Source organism: Trachinotus anak, unplaced genomic scaffold (genome assembly GCF_046630095.1).
Source record: "Trachinotus anak isolate AG129_WGS33_773 ecotype Australia unplaced genomic scaffold, CSIRO_AGI_Tana_v1 ptg000004l, whole genome shotgun sequence".
Lineage (NCBI taxonomy): Eukaryota > Metazoa > Chordata > Actinopteri > Carangiformes > Carangidae > Trachinotus > Trachinotus anak.
The window spans coordinates 10,852,501-10,877,344 of NW_027273855.1; the positions used below are offsets into that span (position 1 = coordinate 10,852,501).

The following is a 24,844-nucleotide window of genomic DNA, read 5'->3' on the forward strand; positions in this document are numbered from 1 at the left end:
CAAGTTAGAAAAAGAAATGTGGCAAAGGTTATGGGAAATTTCTGAACGCTGCAAGTTCATGATTCTGTACCAAGCCTCCTGACTCACCACCATGCCCCAGGCTCCAACTAAGTGAACCAGTTGAGGCGCGCTTCATTTAAATTGCTGGACACTCAAACAGCCTGGAAAGTAGACACATCACTTGCACTTGATAAGATAAATCAAGCCATCCTCATGCATTATTCACATATCTACAATGTATTCAGCAGCAGTTCGGTTTTTTTTTTTGTCCTCACAAAGAGCTAAAGTAGGGTTAACTGAGTGTGGGTATATGAGGAACTATTCAAAGATCGATGAAGGGCTAAATTGCCGCCCGCAAGAAAAAAAAAAAAAAAAAAATGAGGACGATATTTTTTTCTCCTTGTCTGACTCCTTTCAGGGTTCAAGACAGCTTGCCTGCCTTCCAAAACTGCTTACAGTAAGAGGATTGGTTGGTAACAATGCAATCTTTAATTTATGATAAACTCCCAGTGAAAACGGGTTGTCGGTTCCCTGGTGGAGGCACTTAAAAGGAAGACAACGGAGAGGTGAAGAGAGGAGTGAGGCAGGCTTGTGGGAAAAGGGAGGAAAAGAGGGAAGAATAGGTAGTGAGATAATTGACTGGTGACGGACAGACAGACAGGCAGACAGAGAGGCATACAGGAAATGAAAGAGAGTGATTATGCTAAGGGCACTGGAGACGCAGGTACTAAACTAAGTGTACACTCCCTGTCTACACAGTTACACAATGCATTTATGCAGCTGACGTTTAGCCTTGCTGCCAACTTCAAATCTTTTCATTTGCACAGACGCTGTCATCAGGAGACTTTAAAGACTTTGACTGTGTAGCCCAGGTGCAACAAAACCCCAATGAAAACACTACGACATATTTAGCCCACCTGTTTTTTTCAGGCGGTAACACTGCTATAAATCTTACCACTTAAAACCTCCCTGTTTCTCCTTAGCCCATGTGACAGCCCACAGTGCGTCTGCCAGCAGTGCAAGTGAGGCGGAAGAAAAGGGGTCGAAGGGCCCATCCATGTAAGACGAGATGACAAGCCTCTGAATTAATTAATGTTTGTAATAAAAAAAAATCGTTGGTGAAGAAAATATGTCTAATGGCAGCCCCGGGGCCTTCTGTGGTAATTAACTGGAACACAAGCCTAGAATACTCTCTCTCCTCCCTCCTCTCCCTCTTACTTTTTTGCATCCTTCCCCTTGCAGCTTGACTTTTTCCTCTCTGCTTTCTCTACCTCCATGTCTTTTTTCACTTTTTTCCTCCCTACATCCTTTCTTTCACACTCTCTCCCTCCATTTCTCTCTGTTTTACCTCAATTTTTCCTCCAATGAACAACTCTGATTGTGCACTTTGCCGCTCCACGCCTGCCTGAGTTCCCAGGAGAGGAGAGGGCTAAAGCAGCAATAGAGGGAGAGAGGCAGAGACAGGAGGAAAGACTGGCAGACAAACAGATAAACACACAAACACAAAGAAAATGATCACAATGCACAAGCAGTGACAGAGACGCAGGATGAGAGAAGAAGATGACCAGTTGTGCTGCACCGTGATGAAAGAATCGGCAGGTTTGCAATAACAAAGACAGTTTGGTGGACAGTCAGAACAGCCTCAGTGAGTCAGCTGTTGGATACAAAGACCTATGGTATGCAAAAAAAAAAAAGAAATACTGGAGTTGTGAAAAAGGCTTCACTGATGATGTTTCCATGCAGCAGGACTTCTGCTTGGTCCACTACACCAGCTTACTTCACTGACTGGTTGCTGAACCTTGGCTCAGAGAAGTGCTGCCAGGCTACCTAAAGTCTAAGCTTTGATACCGATAGCTGAGCTTCTTTTTTAGAGGACCAGAGTACTGGTGCGACTCAACGCTGCTGCAGCATCTTAAAGTATTACTATTTGTTTATTCCCAAAGAGATGTATAGCATGTATCTTCTTGGAGCATAGTTATTGGTTCATTTAAGCTCAGTTGCAGTGACTTTCATCTGTTTAATATGTTGAATACTGAATCTGCTAAATTGGTTTGGAAGTAGTTTTGATAGTTCAGTGTGCTGATCAGCTACTAAAGAGAGAGACAGCTGAATGCAAAATATACAGTAGTCAGAGATAGAGTCAAAACAACAGAGATGCAGGCAGACAGAGGTGATATAACACATGCGACATATCATGGTGCTCACTCTTTACTGCTTCCGTATTCAGATCCTCAGGTTAATGACTGAACAGCAGCTGCATTCTGTTGAGCTGATGCAGGGTTATATATATTTATAGCCACGGCCGCTGTCAATCAATTCCCCAAAACTAATTTTCATTCCTGCTTCTGTGTTCTCACTATTCTCCTCTGTTCTATCTTGTAGCTTGTTCCTGCTGTTTCTGTGGCATCTTGAAAATTGCAAATCTAGGAGCCTGTGGTTAACATGTATTAACGTGTAAATCAAAACCACCTGACCCAGATGAATATACAATCATGGCATTGTTTAATTGAGACTACAGGCTGTCACGCTGTTATGGCACATGGCATACATAAAATGACAGATGTGCTGCAGTGGGTGTATTGTTATCAGACACAGGGATTTTTCTCTACACTCTCCTATAGGAGAGGGTCGTGTAATAAGTCAATATCAATCAAATGTTACGAAGCAAGGACAATCCTGCCTGTTCAAACCAGCCAGGAAAAAGGTGCATTTTTTGGCTGATGATTTTTTTCCAGCCTAACAAAGTAATACTAACACACACAGTTCCTGTGCAATACTCAACCAAATCATTTTCTGGTATGGTGGACAACTGGACTAATAGATCAAACAATCTTAACGTACAACAAGCAAAAAAAATAAATAAAAACACAAAGAGCAATAGAAAAACCTGCAGGTTTCAGTCTTTTCACAGAGATTTATTAGTAGCATCGTCAAGCAAGTAGCTGCCCATGTGGCAGAGAAGTGACAGATTGTTGTTTTACTTGAACCTGCTTAGTAACAGTACAGGAAGTGTGGAGTATAGATGCGGCATCCCCTAAATCCCTATCCCCAGTCACCCCATCTTCTTGGTTTTTTACTTGGTATCACTGATCTAGCCCATAATCCCAGATCCTTTACAGCTGTGCTGCAGGTGCACATGTGCCTCTAGTCAAGACATATGGGTACTGCTGTTCCGACACTGTGCGCTACTGATTACAATTTATACCACTGAATCACAAAAATGACACAACAGAAGCACATAATCAATTAATATTCTGATGTGTATTGATTGTCATTTGATTTGCATTATTCAGTGCAGAGTCTGGTCTACTGTAACATTTCACTGCTCTGTCATGACTAGCGACGTCTTCCTGCTCTGCTGGTCTGTCCTTGCATCATTATAAACATTTCTGTAACATCTAGTTTTCCAACCTCTCGTTTTTCTGCTCATGTACCTTCTCACGGTACAACATCATGACAAATTCTCACATTGTCAGCAAAACCCTGGCTTCTGCCCCTTTGATGACAGTGAGCTTGAGCTGGGATAAGGAAATAATTTTTTATTTAAGAATGTGGAAACTAAAAAAGGACACTCAAATAACAAGTGTTTAAGTGTGTCTGTACTAACAAGATGTCTGCAGAGATGTCAGGTAAATACTAGCTGAGCAGTGTATCACATCACATTTTAAAAACGACAAGCATCCAAAAGGATTTTACAAGATCTGGTTAAAGTACTTACCCTTTCTCCAGATCGTGGTCTCTTCTTTGGCCTGCTGGGTACTGTGTCTTCTTTAGGATTGGTATCTATGGCCCAATAGGAACCCTGAAGAGTGACCCCAACAAAAAACAAACTGTTAAGTCTTGTGTTTGGTTGAAAATGCATGTGTATTTCTCTAGTGCTTTTTGATTGCTCTGGAGGTTTAAGCGCACCTCCATATCCTTTACCAGATGAATCAGCATGGAGCTGATATTGATTTGAGTGAGTCATCATGGCAAAATGTGGTCATGGAGACACCTACTGTAGCAGGAACTACCACAGAAACAGGTGTTGATGTCTGTGGACAGGGTTTGTCACCGTGATAGCGTCATAACTGCGAAAGATACAGTTACGAAACTTTACAAGTGTGTAGTCAAGATTAAAATGAAGGAAGAGTTTGAAGATGGGTGTGGTCCGACCAAAAAGTACTGAATACTCATGTAATAATGTATTCATGACTACTGAATATTCATGGGTTGAAACGTCAACATGTTGACAGGTGTCATGGCTGTTGTGATCCCACCGCAAGGTCTCAAATTTTTCTTTCTTTAATATGTCAGTGGTGACAAAAATCCCCAAAATCACTTTAATCAAAAACAGAAACACCACCAGGGGAAAATATTCTATTACAAGTAAAAGTGCTGAATTTAAAATTATATTAGTGTTACTTGTAAACTAAAAAAATGACCTTATGTATCAAGCATATTGGTAGGCATCATAAGAAAGACACCTTGCACAGGATTCAATTATTGATGCATTAATGTGTTACACTGGAATTTATAGCTGTAGCTTGTTCAGGTGGTGCCAAGTAGATAAACTCATGTTTTGAATGTAAAATCTTGATCTGGAAGGTAACTAGTAATTTTAACAGTTTTCCAGAATAAAAACTTGTCTTTCAGTATGGTGCTGCAGTAAATTAGCTACTCTCCATCTCCTTAGATAACTTTATCTTCCCCCAGAGGGCAAACTACTTTGGTCAATCAGGTTACAGAAGGTAACATATGAAAGATATAATACCTCAACAGGAGGACACTAACAAATACACTAACACGTATTCCAAGATGAGCAGCTCAGGACCCTGCATAGCTGGCATTTAAAAACTAGCTACAAGGGGTGCACCTGAACATGGGACCAGTAAAACAGGCAACAAATCGAAACCTTAAATATTAACAGCTGCAAAAACAGCACATATAAAACTACATCTAACAATTAATGTAAGAACACAATACAGGTAGACCGATAAATTGGCTAGGCGAATATATTGATATTTATCATATTATCTTATAATATTCTTTATTGCAGATATATTGGTATGTACAGTAAATCTGCCAATAAGGAATGAGAAATTTCAGTATAGAGATTCCGAACTAGTCCCGTCATTTAGAAACTGCTGCAATTACATAGTTTGTCCACCGGAGAGACAACAAGCGAGTAAAATTCAAAAAATTCTAAAATTTCAAAGCTGTGGTCTCAAAAAACCTCCTGCAAAACCTTTTTCTAATGAATCAGTAGTTAAAACATTTATAGATCCAGCATTTTTAATAAACTTGTTAATCTAGCTGTTGTTGTTGTTAATCAACACAAAACATGGTAATGGCCAGAAAACTCTGATAGAATATGTGTAAAAGATTCTTACTAACGTCAAAAAACTTTTCCTGAGGAAAAAATACCAGTTTAAGTTCACATCAGTATGAATCCCCAAATATTTGTACGAGGAAAGTATTTTATCCTTCAATTATAATTGTAAATAATGACCTTGGCGTTTGATTTTACTACTTAATGATTACTTGGTGATTTTTTTCCCCTTTGTTTCATATGATGCACTTGTTAAGAAAGGTACATTTGAACACATACTGTATATTACATTATTCACCACAGTTTACAACTGTTATTGTCTGTCAGGGTTATATCCACCACATTCTCTGAAACACTTCCATGTGTTTCTAATGTGCACGTACCTATTGTGGATAGTGTTAATTCTCTTTTTTCTCACTTCTGTGGAAAAAGTCTGCTGAGGCTGCGTCAGTTTCCCTAATAGGCGGAACCAAATGTCACTAAACAGAAAAAAAAAGTGCAGTAGATGGATCTCCCTTGCATCCGATAAAACCAGTGTATCTGTTGTTATTCTAGCACGATATCCAATCAGTTTTCTCTAGGTTTAGTTTTCCTGTGGTGCATGCTCCAGCTTCCTTTCCCCAGAAAATCCACTGAAATCCTTTTGATACACAACGTTAAAACACAGCAGCCTCCAAAACAAACACATACAATGAGAGAGGAGGAAATCAATTGCTTTTAGGTCCTTGATTTCCTCCCGGTATGTTTTTTTTTCTCCCTTTCACTTTTCCTTTTCCCTCCCAAGGAGGTCCAAAGCTGCAGACTGAATTCAGGAGGTTCATCTAGGCCACACACACACAGACGCACACAAACACACACGGCCTACTCCCCACCTCCTCCATCCTTGCCTCTTCTCCTCCCCCTGTCTCTCAGTCCCACATCGCTGAACAGTACACAGCCAATTAACGTTAGCACATGCATGATTTAGCTTCTCCACTCTCTCTATGGCTTCAAACAGAGCATGTACATTCAACTTCTCTACACACAGATGACCTCCCCCCATGCCGAGGTATCGATCACTTCGATCCACAGTGCGAATTAAGGTGCTGGTCAGGTCCAAGTCAGGCTAATCTGGGGGGGCGCTCTCTTTGTGTCTTTGCAGAGTATGGGCCTCCACTCAAGCCCAAGGATTTTGTTTGAATTATTTAAACCTTCTTCCCCCTAATTCATTTTTCAATGGCTCCAAAACCCCTGCAGCCTGGAGGGACCCCCCACCCCAAACAAAATGAGCAGAGTTGTGTAAGCTCAATGAAAAGTTTTGGCTTGTCAGTTTTTGTAAAAGTGGTGGACTGCCTCTCACATTAACCCCGTGATAAGCTGAAATGCAGAGATTTGAGCTTTTATTAAAAAATCTTGTAAGGGCAAGCTCCAGTGATCAACTGTAATTATATACTTTCTCCATCTGAGCAATTCCTCCGATTCAGCACAAACCAGGACTTGACAAGTTGTTGTTATCAAACTGGCGTTGCTGAAGTGGCCGTGGCAACTCTGCCTCCTAACCACAGCAGTCGCAGTGGTGAAACATATCTAAAGCTTCCTCTGATTGTGTGTGTGAGAGAGAAAGAGAGCCTAATAAACCATAACAGATGTGTGAATGGCCTCGTATCTGAAGGAGTGTACCTACATATACTTATTATTCATTACTCCCTGTACCACATTATTACTTGGCAGAATCAATATCGGAAGAGCCTCAGAAAACAGAGAAAGCAGCATTAGGCATTCAGCACAGCCGGTTATGGAGCTACAAATTGCTTTTAAGTGCAGACGCTGTGTGTGTGTTTGTGTGTGTGTATGTGTGTGTGTGTGTGTGACAAAGAAAGAGAACAAGTGAGCATGGGTGTCTTGTGCACTTATACACAAATGTGTGCACACATGCGGCACAGGGGCGACTGAACACGTGAAAAGTAATCGCCGTAGCCTCTGCCTTATTTGTAAGCTTGCTGAAATAGGTTTGCATTTTCATTGTGTGTCACACCATAATTCAAGCTGAGCTTTTCAGTCGCATTACATTGTTCAGGAAATACTTACTTTTCCAGGGTCGTCTTTGGAGCGAGGCACTTTGAGAAAACACTTGTTCAAGGACAGGTTGTGTCTTATAGAATTCTGCAGGGAGTGACAGACAGACGGAGAGAGACGGAGAGAGACGGAGAAAGGGAGAAGAAGAAACAGGACAAAAAATAGTTACAGAGTAAATCCACTAAATCCACTTTTTCCAAGTAGGTAAATTACATTTACATTCACTTCACTGTACTATCACTGATCACTGATTCTGGTCCCAGATTTTCATCAGAACAGCAGTTTTTTGCCTATTTCCAAAGACGATTGGATATTCTGTCCTTTAAAGCAGTGGTTTATAACCTGAGGCAGGACCCCCAGAGAGGTTACAAGACAAATCTGAGTGGTCAAAAATATTTCCTCCTCACTAGGGCTGGGTGATATGGCCATCATCTATCACTGAATATGTCATTTTATATCACGGTAACATTATACATCACAATACAGTAATTGCTCTGTAAATTCAATCAAGAAATGGTTTAAAATAACCCTACTGTACTGTCCATACAACAGAAGTCGCAGCCCTTTTAGTAACAAGTTCTTCTCCCATATCTTGGCTTGGTTGACGTGCCTCCTGCTCTGTATTTTTTTTTTTTTTTTTTGTATAATTTCATTCTCCTCTTCCATGTTTCTTGTTTTGTGTTTTTGGGACTCTCTAATAATTCCCTTTTCTTGTGAAACGCTTGTTAGTTTTAGCCTTAAATGGTTTGAGAAGGGAAAATCCATTTTAAACCTGTGAATAATTAGCAAAGAATGTGAAGCCGAGAGTGGCAGTAATACTAACAGTAGTAGTATTTTCTTGAGGCAAATCTACATTCTGCCAACCACTCGCACACATCCAGTATTCGGGTGTTCTCTGTAGCCTCCGCTGAAGCCTTGCTAACATTAGCTCCTGATTCTAACAACCACTGCCTTGACCATTAGTGAGGGTACTTGAAAACAGAGCAGTCTTCCTCTTTCCACTGCTTACAATATTAAGTAAAGAAGACACTTCAGGTCAGTTACACAGCAGTGAAATGCGAACCATTACGCTGCAGACGTAGACAGCTGTATCGATTAAAACTGAGGTGAATCTGTTCTAACAGACAAAGCTGAGAAAGACAAGCTGAAAAAGGCGGCTGAAATGCATCTATGTTGACGGAGGGAGGCGGGGCAATGATTTGCCAGAGCTATGGGGAGGATGTGAGTGTCAGTGGTTGTGAGGTGTGCTCTGGGTTTGAATGGATTTTTTTTTTAAATACATGAAAAAGGCATGTTCAAGCTAAAATTGGGCTTTTAATTGGGCCTCCACCATTTTTGAGGCATGTAGCAAATTCAGTTCTGGCCATCATGAGAGGAAGCTGACATTTCTACAATTTGAAACATCTCCTGTTGTGTGTGTGTGTTGTGCATATGTGAAAGGAGAGTGGTGAGGTGTGGGAGAGAAAGAGAGAGGGAGAAAGAGAGAGAGAAAAGGAGAGACAGAGGGCCTACAACAGCACAGGCTAACCTGACATGAACCTGTTCTCTCTTCAGGCTCCTTCTCCACTCATCTGCTGCTGTTAATTAATACCACTGGGGAGGAGGAGGAGGGGAAAAGACAGAGGGATAGGAGGAATTTCTCTTCTCTCTTTTCCAGCGTTCCCACTGCTCATCACCGGTTTTGTTTCTCCTACAACAACCACCTTGTCTCTCTGTCTCTAGCATACCATAACAGCCTGGTCCACCTCTGCCCCACCCTGCTCCTCCTGGAGGAAAGCGCCGGCAGTTTTCAGCTGCTCTACTTAGCGGATCACTGGCTGTTTGTGGCCGTCCATCAAGGAAACGTGTGACAGTAGGGTGATAAAAAAGTCAAGGAGGACTGCCACCAGCTCGGCACACAAAGGCAACCATCTGTTCCAAAAACTTTCCTGCTGGAGGTGGTGGTGGATCATTAACACTGAGCCCGCACGTCACTTCAGCTGCAAGCCCGTCTAACTTTGCTAACCTCTACTTACTGTTTGCTTATTTACACACTATTTTCTTTATTACACAAGCAGTTTTTGCACACCTGTGCACTACTTGCAATGTCTGCACAACCCTTTATATTTCAGACTTTGCACACTCTGGCACTTTTCACTTTCAGGCATGTGTGTTCTCTGTTAAGGCTGGGCCGTGTACCCAAAAGTTACAAATGCAGATTTAAAAATCTTTTATTGGCCTAAATAGGTTCATGTCATCAAGTTTTGTAATCGTTTTCCCCGCAGTGTGGAGCCATGAGCTGTCTGATTGTAATAAATCAGGAGTTTTTAATATTATTTCTAGGATGGTTTGGGGCACGGGAAGCTTGCTATCCTCATGAGTGAGTCCCTTATGATTGGTGAAGCACGTGCATTAAAAACTAACACCCTATAACCTACACTGATGGTAATATCATTGGTGTGTCATCAACACACATTTTCAATCAAATTCATTTCTTTAAGATGTTAATAGTCAGTGTTAAAAGAGTGGCATAATAAAAACTGCCTACTTCTGAGGACCTACAAAACTAAGGAGATGGTTATTGGTTTTTCGCAGGTCTAGGCCCGCACTTCAGCCAGTCAAAGTTTGAGGGAAGGGCACTGAGGTGGTGCACACTAGGTGTGGCAGCCATGTCAGATAAGAACACAAGGAGACTGGAAGAGCTGGTTAAAAAGACTGGATATGTGCTTGGTAGGAGTCTGGACTCACTCAGGACTGTTGTGGAGAGATGAATGCACAGTAAGATGCAGGCCATCTTGGACAATAGCAACCACCCTCTCCATATCATCCTTTCAGGTAAGAGAAGCAGCTACAGCAGCAGCCAACGTCCCATCTCGCTGCGCTGCAGGACTAAGAGGTTCAGGAAATCCTTTGTTCCCACTGCCCTCAGAGTGTTCTACACCTCAGCCAAAGGCACTGGGTCAGGACTTGAAGCTTAAATGAATACATTAATGAGCTATTATAATCTATTTAATACATATTTCAGTAGATCATTGAGTTTAACGGCTTTAAAGTTTCTGCACAAATCTACTTTGAAACTGCAAAATTACATAAATTATGTTTGTGGCTATCAACCTTTCTACCACAAAATATATTGATGACCTAATTAAAGTCCTGTTGTGGCCGTATGTAGGCAGAACAGTGCTTTGAGCTCCATGCTAACATGATCATATTTAGCTTGTTAATGTGAATGTCGTTAGTTTTGCTGATATTCAGCCATAAAATTAAGTCTTGGACAAACTGAATTTTGACCAGATGATTCATGGAGCATTAGTGGATTACCATCCATTCTGAAGAGAACATGAGTGTCTGTATCAAATTTCATGGAAATCAATGCAAATAGTTGTTGAGATATTTCAGTCTGGACCCGAATGGGAAACTGACCAGCAGACCATCATTGTCGAACAGTTGGTGTGACTAAAAATCTGATCTTCATACGAGTCAAAATGTTGTCTGGGATAACACTGTGGATATCATGTTATCATGACATACCACATATTTGTGTCTTGGAGTGAAATTAACAATGAATGCCTCTGCATGATGTTCTTTGTCAAAACGCTCCTGTCATTATCTTCTTCATTGTCAGCATACACAGCATTACATCAATACATGTTGATTTCAAGTTTTATGGTAGAAAATATAGTGAAATGTAACCAGAAAATAAATTTTATATATATATATATATATATATATATATATATATATATATATATATGCTTTATTTATACATGCTTTATTTATCCATTATTGCTTTATTCATAAATTCATAGCTTTATCTCTTCAATTCCACTTAGATTTAATTTATCATTTCCACTATGATCATTGTGCTCATTTCATTTCTGATATGTACTGCAAGGATTCTTTGCAGCATGAAGCACACACTCATAGACACCCACACATTCCGAAAAAGGTCAATGACACGTAAAAACAGCTTATTTTTTCTCGCCAATGACAGGCAGCTGGACATAAAGAATTACCACAATTTCACCACTCAAAGGCTGCAAGGACAAGCATGTTCAAGAGGGAAACTGTGTGTGTGTGTGTGTGTGTACACTTGTACTTGCTACATAGTAAGGACATTTTGGGAAAGTGAGGACATTTTGGCCTGTCCTCAATTTTTGAGACACCTTCAAATCACATTTTGAGGGTTAAGACTTGGTTTTAGAGTTATGGTTAGAATTAGGTTTAGGTTAAGGTTAGGGTCAGGGTTAGGGTTAGGGACTCAGTTGTGATGGTTAAGGTTAGGGTCAGGGGCTAGGGAATGCATTACGTTAACGAGTGTCCTCACAAAGATGGAAGTACAAGTACGTGTGTGTGTGTGTGTATGAGAGAGACAGAGACAGAGACAGAGAGAGAGAGAGAGAGAGAGAGAGAGAGAGAGAGAGAGAGAGAGAGAGAGAGAGAGAGAGAGAGAGAGAGAGAGAGAGAGATTTCACTCACTATGCATTTAAATGCATAGTGAGAAGGGAGACTGTTCTTCCAACCAGAAAGCACATATCGTACATGTGGATACATGAGTGCAAATGCCTTCTTTCCTGCATGTTATGGAAACAGTAATCTCCTCTCACTGAATGGGAGTGGTCATCATCAATAAATGTACTGATTAGCAGTGCTGTGAAGTAAGATAATGAGATTCACTGCTGTGTCCTCCTTCCACCCACTCCTCTCCCTGTCTGATTAATGAGCTTATTGGGCTGGGCTGAGGCCATGCCATTCTGCCCAGTAGCTGATAGATCACACAGTCCCAACCATAGTCTGTGAGTATGTTTGTGAACGTAGGAAGGACACTGAAAAGGACTACTGGTTTAACCTCCCCCAACAAAAAATAAATAAATAAAAAAAAATAAAAGTACAATATAAAAACTTATTGTTGCTACAGCAGGAAAATGTCTTCAAATACAGTAAATACAGTAAATCAGTGTTTGCCTTCTGTATATGCAGCAGTCCAGTCCAACTCATGGCAAAATGAGCAATGTCTGTTTATGTCTTTTCTTTTCGGCTCAAACTCAAGCTCAGCCCAAAATTATTAAATAAAGCATAATTGCACTGGAGATCTAAAAGTACAGATGAAGTAAGATTGAAATAAGCATATATATCTGTGATTGGCATAGAAGTCAGAAAAAGTATGATTCATATTAGCCAGTAAGAAATTAAATTCAATTAAAAGAATTTAACAGATTCTTACATGGCGTTGGGGCTATAATTAAATCTCATTATTTCTTGTGTTTCAATAGTGAACTTACTGATAGCGAGCCAATACTCATCATAAAATACTGATACTGAGTTAGTGTAACACAGTTCTACAGTCCAAATCAATAATTAAACAATATTTAAAATCTGTGATTAAATGGCAAAAGAACCTTAGAAATACATTTTATTACTATTTCACACAGATCGGCAGACAGACTTAGTCAGAAAATTGTTTTGTTTAAGAAAGAATGTCTATGTATGTATAAACACACTGTGTCTTTTGGAGCGAAGACCAGAATGCACCTGCATCCATTCATTGTACAATCTGCCATATGTGTGCAGTTAATCATTTTTAGAGACTGGAGACTAAAAGCTATGCCACAGAAAAATAAGGTCAAACAACTGTTTTTACACAGTTATTATTAGATATATGACTCTTTGTGTATGCATGTGTGATATATATTCAGTGTATATACTGTTTGTGTGTGTAATAGCAGGTGCTGCTGCATAACAAAGGGTGCAGTATCCTCGACTTGAGGAGGTTAGTTATATAAGGCAGGCTTGATAAGCATGGATGAACCTTTTGACAAAATGCAATGTGATATAATGTGATGTGTGACAAAAAGTCGGGAAACATGCTTTTGGGTGGAGAGGAAAGACAGAGGGAAGGATTGTGTGTGTGTGTGTGTGTGAGTGTGTGTGTGTGTGTGTGTGTACACGTTTACATCTGGGTGTGTGGACAAATTTTAGCTCAATACCATGGCTGTGAGACCTTTCAGCATTGTCGGGACATTTTGGATAGTCCTATGCGTGTGTGCGTGCGTGTGTGCATGCGTGCATACGTGTGTGCGTGCGTGCGTGCATTTGCGGATCATGCAAAGAGAGGGATCAAAGAATGAAGGATGAGGTTGAACTTTCACAGAAATGGTTCAAGAGGTTAAAGTATGTACAGGTTGAAAGAGACAGAAAGATATTCTGGCTATAGCAATGTGTGTGTGTGTGTGTGTGTGTGTGTGTGTGTGTGTGTGTGTGTGTGTGTGTGTGTGTGTGTGTGTGTATACAGATTCACCAAGGAAACAGGTCACATGGAGAAGACTGAAGTTACATAAGTGGGTAGGTTTGGAAGATTTGGGTCACAGCAGCTGAGTTAAATACAAGAGGGTAACATAAGATGGCATTTCCTCTAAACTGGATGAAACAGTTTTGAAAAGCTTCGTTTCCCAAGTGAAGCAACAACAACACTTTTAACAAAACAATGCTGATTACATTGAAATGGCTAGTTGGGGAAGCTGGGCACACTGGAAACACGATGCCCAACTGGTATGAAGTTGCAAAGTGTTTTCATGTGGCTAATTTTCCATAAGTAACAGTCCCATTCGTTTTCTGCATAGACAAAGTAAGGTGACTTAAAGCTGGAGCACCCAAACACTTGGGCACAACATGTGGGCACGAAACTCCCCAAGATGAATCATCAGATCATCAGATCATGCAGGCTTGTTTCACAGAAACAAGCCTGCATGCTTAAAAATGTAGAGAGAAAAGTCAACTGTAACTGTCAGGTAACATTTCTGTGATAAATATATACTTAAAGCTTATTCAAGTTATTTATAAGCTACAGGCTGTTCTGTTCTGATTTCCTCAGCTTTTACATAAAGTATATTTTATAAAGAAAGACACCTCTCTGATTTTTGCTACTGTAATGCAAACTCAACATTTCCTCCACCTCTTTCACATTAAAAGCCCCCCCAGCAGTTAATGAGCCCCAATCTCTTTCTTTAGCCTAAAGCCTTTTATTATGAAAAATCTACAGGGAGTGTTGGGCTTCATTAACAGCAGCTTAACATTATGAATTACAATAAAGTTAAAATTAATCAGTCACTGAGCACACTTTGTTACTGATGGAATAACTGCTTTAAAAATTCAATTTAATGCAAATTATGCTCAAATACCACAATAATTACCATACTAGCCTGAAAGTACAGATGTCAATACTTTTACAAGATGGCATTTAAAGATAAAATATAAGTTTTCAGTTTGTACATAAAAGGAATAAATAACAAGACAGCCGAAAACAAATGCACTGATGAAAGAAAAATTTTAAAAAGATGTTGTGAAGTTCAACATAATGGGCGCCTGTGGTTTTTGAGATGGGTGAGCCTCAGAGGAAAAGATAAACTGTGGATCTTTAAGTATTCGTTTCAAAGTACATTCACTAATTTGACTTGGCATGCTGTAACAGTAAGACTGTGAATCTCCACATAGAAGAAGAAAGAAACCCTTTATTTCAGCGGTTCCTGCTGAAACACCTGCACAACTGTATGTCCGCAGGGAGACAGAGGTCAGGAGGCAAAAGGTTTGCTGGTCAGGGGATTAACCTATGGAGAGCCAATGGAGTCTGGCATACACAGACAAATGTACACCCACAGAGCAGTATTCAGGAGAGTCTCTCCCATGCCCTTCAGGATGAATCTATTGTGGTGTCACAGAGGTAGTCCTTGTGCGCCCACAGACAGAACAAGAGATAGAGAAACAGAGAGTAAAGAAAAAAGGGATGAAGAAATAGCAGGAGAAAAGAGGCAGAGGAGATTTTATTAACTTTCAGCTGAATCCATAGAGTGCCTAAAGAGAGGGTGAAATGTGGTAAAGTTTGAAGGTAAGGCAGAGGAGAGGGAGCTGGGAGGAGGAAGAGTGTAAGAGGCACAAAGAAATAAAGAGCTGCAGTCAGCTGGAAGAGGAAGTGTGGAGGTATGCGCACATACGGACAGGTGTCTTAGATGTGAAAATCCCCTGGGTTCTGAGCATCATTGAGACACCTTATTATACCCTGATGGTGACGGAGTGACAGACGCTCTGTGAGAATGCGGGGTTGAATACAAGTCACTACTTCAAACCCCATCTAATACATATTCATTTCATTTGATGGACCCTTCCCCCGCCCTCTTCACTCCCTCGCTGAAGTACTTTACACAAGTCATCTATGAGATGTGAGGTGTATGTGAGACTGCAGTGTGTGTTTATGCACCGGTGTGTGTGCTTAATGTGTGTTTGTGTGTGTGCAGCTGGATATTTCAGTTTTGCTTGTGCACGCACCTGCACCAGTGTGTATGTAGGCAGGTGTATGTACACCTGTGCATGTGACTGTGAGCAGTTATGTACACACCTGTTTATCAGTGTGAATATGTGTGTATATATACTTGCATGTTTTAAAACACAAGTGTACCAGAAGCTGCTCAAGGATATGTTTGAGTGATGGAAAGCAAGAGAGAGAATGGGTATGAGTCAGAGTTCTACAGCGGTCAGTTATCGGCAGTTAACTGCAAAAAAGTTGTGAAAAGTTTGTAAAAAATATATTTATATAAATTCATGGGTAAGGACTGTAGTAAAAAATGAACTAAATGTAGGTGGGCAGCAGGTGAGAACAAAAAAAAAATCTAAAGAAATCAGAAAAAGATTGTGCAGTATTTTCTGAAATCTTCTAATGTCAAGCCTAATCAGCTGTGAGGATTTTTTATTGTGAGAGTCGACAACAAAACCTTTGACACATAAATTCACATCTGGCCAAATAACGGGATGCTGACAGTGATGTGGGCTAGCTGCTAACTAGTACATCAAACTGGATGACATAAAGGCAAAAATAGCCGGTGTTGAATACCAAATTGTGGCCAACACATCGTCAAAGGCCAAGTTGGACATTTGAGAGAAATTTGTTCTGATCAGAGACTGTGAGAATAATGTTTTAAGTGGCTTCCTTGCTTGTAAAAAGTGCCAAAAAGTATTTCGATATTTTGATAGCCGCAAGCAAGGCATGTGGTCTCTGAGGAAACACATTGACAGCTGCAGGAGCACAGGTGCCTCGCCTGTTGACGGATACTTTTCCAAGACCTCAATTCTCAAACCGCCAAAATGGGAGGACAAGGAACCTATAACCCAGTTAGCAGTAAAAATTGTGTGCCAGGACATCAGATTGTTAGAAACTGTGTGTGGTGATAGAATCAGCGAACTGGCACAGGACATGATTGACAATGGTGCCTAAGCTGGCTGTGTGGACACTAAGCAGCTGCCTGATTAAACAACTGTATCACGCAGACTTACAAAATATGCCGAGGCTGTCTGACAAGACATTATTCCGGAGCAGAGGATGCAGCTGACTGATAGCGACGGGGCGGTTACTTTGCATATGTGCAGAGATTATTACCACAAAATCGGTTATGAATGTATCACATTACATCAGCAACACATGGGAGTAGACTGAGCGAGTGCTTTGCAGATCTGAATGGGACAGAACATTACGCACAATGGCAGATAACATCAGACCAGCCATCATGCAAGCACTGCGTAAATTCAATCTGATTTCTTCTCCAAACTGGTGTATGTGACCGACAAACAGAGCTGCAGCCCTCTGCAGTGTAGCCTGTGTGATTAATCACAGGTCAGGTCACAGGACTTTTATTAACGCGTCAGGGTGGGTCTCGGTTGATCCTGGTACTGACCTGTGTGGGTGTGGGCAAGTGCAGGTTTGCAGAACTGGACCTGTGCAGGACTTTGGCGTGATTGTGTATATATTTATGTGTGTGTAACATCTCAGACAGGGTAGACGTAGGGTTGCTGCTGTCTCCGGGGATCTAGCAAGAAGGTGCAATACAATAAGAGTACACTAAAACATAGTCTATCATTCCAACCAGCAGGCCGCGCTAGAGTAAAATAAGTCCTAAGGCAGCTGGGTCACAACTTTTTGGCTTGCAGAGCAATGTCTGCTTGTAAGCCTTCATTGAAGGTTACATATATCTGGTGTTGAGTTTCCATGGGCCCAGGTCAGCCTGCTTTCATTATTGCACAGAGATGCACCAAGCTATGAAACCATGTGTTTTCACTGGGTCCTCAAAGCCAGTGATATCTGTGAACAGTGTTGTGAAGCAGGAGCTTGACAGTATGGCTGACGACAGCCTACCCTCTCAAACAATGTGGCTCTCGCCTGGACAACAACACGTCTGTGTTGAAAAAGCTCTGTTTTTAGTACTTTTCTCAGCACTTTTTTGTAACCCAATCTCTGCATTTTAGAATTTAGAGTCACTGATGTGTTCACTTTCAGATATCAGCTCTATTTTACTGTTTACCGATGGTTTCAGCTATGTCATAGCTGCCTTAAGTGCTGCTGAAGCAAACTGAACACTTCCTGCTGCTTCACATTCAAAGCTTTCTACATGTGAACCAGCTTTTATTGTGAGGCAACTATAGAAAATGCTATGTGCTTATCACCAAGCAGAGTTTCGTTATAGCGGTACCATTCTCCAATAAAAACTACAAGCAGAAACAGACACAGTGAGGTGTTAGATGAACAACTGCAGACATAACTGCAGTTTTCAGACCAAAAGCAACGTTTAAACAGCATGGCAGGTGCATTGTTTAAGGTACCCTTTGTTTAAAGTAAGACAATATTTTCTAATACTCACAGACAATATTTCACAACTCTTAACAGTTCATCATGACAATCCTGCTTGCATGCATTTGATTAGTCAGTGCAGCGCCTTGTTGGATGACTTATCGTGGTGTTGGAGTTGGAGTTGAGTCTTCTGGGCATGTGTTGTTTTGCCGGACCCCTGTGTGTTGGCACCCCTGCTGCACCAGTGTAAGCAGTCAAGGCATGAACCTTCGATTCAAATAAATGAGAGGGGCTCCATTTTTTCAAGCAAGGCTACTTATTCTGTACACAGCATTACTGCATCACTTCAAACCAGTGCACCTCCAACATGTCATCAAGGTAAACAACTGGGAACAGCATGGCTTGTCACAGTTCAGCTCTGTGAGTCAATTCCAACCACTATCAAAAAATAATATGAGTAGTAAGCAGTTCAACCAAAATGTGTTGGTCCTGTCTCAGACTGTTTCATTAAATAGTTCTCAGAGGCATGAAGAGGTAAAACTATCCAGTCTTTTGACAATAAAAAGGTTTAGAGAAAATAACCTATTTTTTATCTCTATGACCCCTTGAATTTATCTCATGAACCTCTGGGAACCACTAGGTTGTTAAAAGCTGTCCTGAAATACCAAAGATTAGAGATATTCTCTGGTGACCAGCTACCATCCTAGCTGTGTCTCATCAGCAGGATTTCTCTTCACGTAACTGATTTAAAAAGACAAATCCTTTCAGCTGTTATTTTTAAAATAGTGTTTCAAAAATAACACAGAGACCAAACTAGGTTGCAAGCCAGCAAGAGGTCATGCTGGCACACTTCCTGTTCCTGGTTGTGTCGAATAGAGCGCTGTGGCAAAGTGACAGTTTCTGTCAGCGGCTTTCTGTGAGAGAAGGCGAGTGAGCAGGGAGGGAGGAAGGAGGGGAAGGAGGACAGGTGGGCAGAAGTGCTCCAGGTGTCCTGTGCATCCCAATAATGTCTGACAGCCTCCTTTTTCTATTCTTGTTCTTACCTGATGAAATGGGGACCAATTTTACGGCAAGTTTCTGTGCTACATGGAGATAAGTTGAGTTGAGCTGTTCTGGTGTGTGCTTGGTTCATAACTACTTAAACTGCACTGGATAGCCAGATGGTAGACAAAACCCACGATGAGCCAACTAAATCTGAAAACTAAATTTTGGGCAGAGTTTTAATCAGGCAAAAACTGAGATTGTTCAGATTTCTGACACCCCTCACCCTCTCTGTGATTAAAATGTCAACATACACAATTGAGTTATAGTTGTATTATGTCAAATAACCTTGCAATCATAAAGTAGTGATTTGGGCATTATCTAAGTGTAGCAGTGTAGGAGTTGCTGTTTGCCTTGGTTTAACATAATCTAAAAAAATCACAACAAATGAATTCTGAGTTCTGAAGTTTAACCTTTGACATTCAGCAGCATAACCAGACTGCTCCCGACCGTCTTTCTTTTATTAGGTGACCCAAAGAGGACAAAGACGTGATGTATCTTATTTTCTCTTGTTTCTCTTGCTGTGTTTTTTCTCGACAAAAACGACCTGAAAGTGCTTGTGAGGAGGCATGTCGCTTTCACATGTAAACTGCATTTTCAGATTACAACATTTTAGTGTGGATGCACTGCGATCATAGAGAAAGAAAGTGTATGCCCAATAATACTTAACATATTTGACTGTAGTGACAGTGTTAAGAGCGTGCTTAAGCTTAGCTGCCAACAGCTAAAGAGGCAGCGTCTGTCACTTCATGCCAGCTGTTTGTGCTGTGTTTAAGTTAACTTTTAAGTTAGTTCAATACTTCCACTGTCTTTTTCTTCATTTTTGAAAAATCTCAATGGACCATTCACAACCGTCAATGACAAACTCTACTATGGTTCTGATTTTTCTTTAGGTCAATATACTTAAGTGAAAATCAACTGATGACACAGCTGTTTATCTTATCTCACTAGCCTTCCTTAGAAATCGCCACACTGGGTTCACTGGCGCATATGCACACATGAGCAGGGGATCTAACTTTGTCAAATCAGAAAAAAACATCGACAGATTCTTCTTTTGTTCAGTTAAATACTCTGATGTTATGTAGGGTCTGACGAAAGACAGGCCCATGTCTCTTTGCGGGACACAAACCCAGGGACTAGAGAATAAGCTCATTCTATGGTGTAATTGTTGCATTCCAGAGAGAGAGAGAAACCAGCCTTAAACCTATTATTAGCCATATGGAGAGTGCTACAGGCCTGGCTGGGTAGAGAGGGAAACACGTTGCTGGATGGGTGCCAAAACCTCGAGGAGATAGCAAGAGACATTCCTCGCTTTTAATTAAGAATTTAATACTGAGACTGCTATTAGTGATTAGTATGTAATTAAAAGCTCTAGCAGTGTTTCATATACAAGTTTAATTAGATTTAATTAGAAAAATACTTTGTTGCTCATAATTTAAAAAATAATAATATGTTATAAGCCATATACTGTTTTTTCATGTTGCAGAAGTGAAAGTATGACTTATGTCTTATTTAGTGTCAAGGCGTAAAGAGGAAAATGTCTCATTTTTACATCCCTTTGCTACCCTCAGCTGAGTAAAATGATTCCTGGACAAGTGTGTGATATTGTAATAAGATGTTTTGATGTGGACATGCTGATTATATATCACCACATGTTGACGATTTGGTTCAACACAAGGATTACATTATTGTACATAAAGCACAGTTTATGACAGCTTTGTCACATTCATATCTGTGAAACAAAATTACAAATTTCATGATCAAGAATATGCTCATATGTAACATGGCAATCAATTAGTGCATTTTGTACCTTCAGATTTTATCTATAAATACATTTGCCTTGCATTGCCTATACACTTTCTAATGGTTTCTAATGTGATCAGTGTTGGGTTTTTTTTCACATTTTCTTAAATGCTACATTTTCTTCATTCGTTGTTTATTGGATGCCAAAACATCAAATGTACTAGGAAGATGATGCAAAGCTGCATTCTGGCAATTTTTGCTGCTTTTTGTTGCTGAAATCTTATTTACTTTACCATTAAATTGGCTATCATCTCTGGTAGTTAAGTATCAAAGCGAGTCAAGGTTTCATTTGAGTTACATGAAATCTATATTGTATGTGTTATATATTAGATATTTCTAACACAATGTCAAGAGGGAGACTTTGACCTTGAGACCTACATACCCACACACAGACACGCATGCCTACGCGTATGTGCATCCACACACACATGCTTGCACACATGCACACACACACACACGCACACGCACGCACACACGCACACACACGCACACACACATCTGGACAACAGACTGGTCCACATGACATGTAAACTGGGAATGCTGGGGTGCATGTATCCGTTCTGGATGTGTTACTTAGTGACAAGGGAATAAACACACAGTCAGAGGTGAGACTCAATAAAACAAACAGCTGTGGCATTTTCCCAGTCACCACTATCAGACTCTGCAAAATGCAGAGACACAGATAGACACAAGAAAGCAGCTGCGCCCACAAATCTGACCCTGTACATGCATATAAGAAATCATCTTGTACACAGAACCACACGCATGTACATACTTGGGATGCAGAGATGCACACACTGCACACTGTTTTCTACAGGTCTTCCACATCCTGTCTCAAAGCTGAATCACAACTGAAATTTCACCACAGACACAAGCTTGCAAGCCTCAGTTCAGCTAGAGCCAAATAATGACTCCCAGCAGCCAATGACAACAGCCTTCCTCCACACATGTAAGTACACTTGACACTGTGCACCGACCTCCACTGTTCTCAGTCGCAGATCTCCCACAGAGCAGGCAGGAGAGGATGGGAGCCAGAATAATGGCCCAGCGCTGATTCATATCAGGTGATTGTCTGTGACGTGGTGTTCAGCCAAAGGCCAAAGGCCATCGCGGTTGCACTGCCCTTTACAATGTCGCATTAGGCCTTGCTAATTTGCAGGCAATTAGCCTGGCTGCATGGGAGCTAGCCTTAGGCGACGGGGGTCACAAGAGAGCTGGTTAGTCAGCACAGACTGTACCAAACCATTTGGTGAAGGTACACGTCTCGACTGCATTTCTCAAGTGGTAAATAATGGGAAGGCCCTCTCATTTCAATATTATAATGGTGAGATAAGATTTAAATAACCAGCAATCTACATTAACCATGAGCAGAATAGAATTCTCATGATCTTGTAACTTAACAGAATAAAACCAAAGAGGGTAGAAAAGAACTTTTTATTCACCAAGGTGGAAAACATTATTTCACTGTGACAATTTCACAACAAAACAACCTATAGCACCTCAAAATACTAAAACAGCATTAAAAAAAGCTAATCAAGACAAAACATTAAACATTAAGAAAAGAAGACTGTAGGCGAGGTGTTGAAGGTCAATTTTTAAAGCAAAATCCTGATTGCATATTCTCAAAACGCCAAAAACTGATTTCATTAAAGATGACTCACTGTTACAAACTGACGAATAAAAGACAAAGACAGGCAGCAAGAAAGAGTAGCCCCTGAGTGGCTTAGGTCTCCCACTGCGTCCTCATTGTGTGTTCTGGTAAAGGTGGACCCTAAAGTGGAGGCACACGTGGGTGTGAAGGGGCTGCAGGGGGCATGGGAAAGAAGAGCAGTGCACAGTGTAGGACAGAGACAGAGATCGGGAGAGGTTGGAAAAGATAACATAGGAGAGATAACGCTGCCCCAGAGATACAAATAATGCTAGAATGATGCAGCCTGATGCAATGCTTTTTGTATTCTGCTCCAGTGTACTGTTTTTTTTTTTTTGGTTTTTTTTTCTAATGCTATGCATGCATGTTACACAAGATGAGGTTTAAAGTGTCAATGAGCTCCATATACAAATGGCTTATGCGTGTGTGTGCTGTTTAATTTCATGACTTATTCTTTTGTTACAGATTTTTAAACCTCCTCCACAGCTCCGCAGGAAGCTTCTCATCATTACTTCTCTGATGAAAAGACTTCTCCATATTCATTTTAGGCTAAGACACAAAAATCTCATGAGCTTGGAAAGCTACATGATTATAACAGCTAACCAGATTGGCCGTTTAAAGCATTTGAAAGTGTGCGTGCATGCATGTGTGTCTCTGTGTTTGTGTGTAGATGCAACACATGCAGTGAGCTTATGGTCTTCAACCAGTGTACGAATTTGTGTGATTTCTATGGATGGAATCTGATGAATAGGTGTGTGTGTGTGTGTGTGTGTGTGTGATGTCCTGGTTTCAACTCTGCCGTTCCTGCACTCTCACATTATCATACAGAGCAGACGGCGTGCGTGTGCTGGGTTGTAAAACTCTCCTCTGCTCTCTGACGCCCTCCCACCCCCCATCTCCTCTCCAGCTGAGCTCCCTGTGTGTAATCTGTAGACTACTCACGTACACTGCCTACCTGAGTGGGAGTCTCTCCATTGGTGTACAAGCTTGTGTGTGTGTGTGTGTGTGTGTGTGTGTGTGTGTGTGTGTGTGTGTGTGTGTAAGCATGTGTGGCAGAGGGTGAAAGAAGCTGCACGGCGGACCCCGTATGAGGCGTTTTCTGAAAGCTCAACTGTTCGCCTTGGGTCCGTACATTTAGAAAACACAATTTCAAAGTGTGTACTGGCAAGGTGTGCATGTGTGAGCCGACCATGTCTGCAGAACGTGGCAGCCAGACAATCTCTGTGTCTGCGTCCCACTGTGTACAGCTGACAGCAATCACCTGAACTGGAATGAACCAGACTTATGTAACTTTCCCTGTGACCGCCATGGCTGGTATAAAACAAGTCTCACTGTGTTCGGTCGGGTCATCCAGGTAGCTAAAGTCTATAGCCTTTTCTCAAAGACTCGCACAGACACGTGACTGGTGCGTTACCTTGAAAAACTGCACAGGGCTTAATTTGTTGCTTTACATGCTTCTGAAATGTCAGTTTGTACAGGTCAGTGCTTGTGGAAATGTTTCTTCTCCACAGATCTGTGCAACACTGTATTACTCTTTACTTGTAACAATTTCAGCAGAAGAAAGGACAAACTGAATGAGCTTATTGTTGGAGTATCTTAAATTCTAGTCGTGTAGAGTAGTGTTTGTAGTGTAAAAAATATACTGTATTTTGTCCAACACTATCACACTGACAAATACAACAATGTTGTGCATTGTTTACATAACCCTGGCTTAAGTGAAAATCAAGACATCTCTGGGTTATGCATCTTGCAACCAACTCCCTGCACTGATATCATTGACAAATGCCTGAACATGTAAAAATAAAACCACAATGCCATCAGTGTAGTGCTTTAATGATGCTACTAGAATGCGGCTGCACACATAAATCAATGAATCTAGAGGTGCAATTATGGGATACTGAAACATCCTGGCATCCAAATACAACCAGGAGGAAAAGGCAGCCATGAGCTGCAGTGAAAGAAAGCATGAATGGTCTAAATAACCCCTATCCTCTCACAGAAAACTAATTGATTGAATCCTACATGCAGGTAAGACGCTCTGCCAACACAACCTGGCTTGTATCATAACCTTTTTGTCTCCATTTCTGGCATGCATCTCTGCTCAGGGAATAGTGTGTTGAAGATTATAGACGGGAACAAACACAGGTTCGTGAAAGGGAAAGAAGAAGAGAGGAGAGGAGTGAGTGACTCAGAGAGTGAAGGAGAGGGGAGGGGTGGTGGTGGTGGTGGTAGTGGTGGTGGTGGAGTGCAAGTGCTTGGGAGATGAAGATAGAGAGTGAAAGAGAGAGAAATAATGAGAGAAGAAGAAGAAAAATGTTCCTGCTCTCAGAGAGATGAATTGGTTGATAGTTTGCAGACAGCCTTTTCAATGTGTCAGTGGAAGGACTATATCCATCCC

The 24,844-nt window shown here is 41.0% G+C and overlaps 1 protein-coding gene across 4 annotated transcripts in view; it reads right to left on the bottom strand.

Moving 5' to 3' along the window:
• The window catches only part of LOC139620371 (forkhead box protein J3-like), a 57,675-nt gene that overhangs the window by 21,920 nt on the left and 10,911 nt on the right, over positions 1–24,844 (bottom strand). For all 4 annotated transcript variants that reach the window (XM_071475806.1, XM_071475808.1, XM_071475805.1 and 1 more), the window contains 2 exons: positions 7,379–7,453; positions 3,719–3,802 (listed from right to left, as the gene is read on the bottom strand). In XM_071475806.1, coding sequence (XP_071331907.1) covers positions 3,719–3,802; positions 7,379–7,453 — 159 coding nt within the window. The remainder of the gene's footprint in view (positions 1–3,718; positions 3,803–7,378; positions 7,454–24,844) is intronic.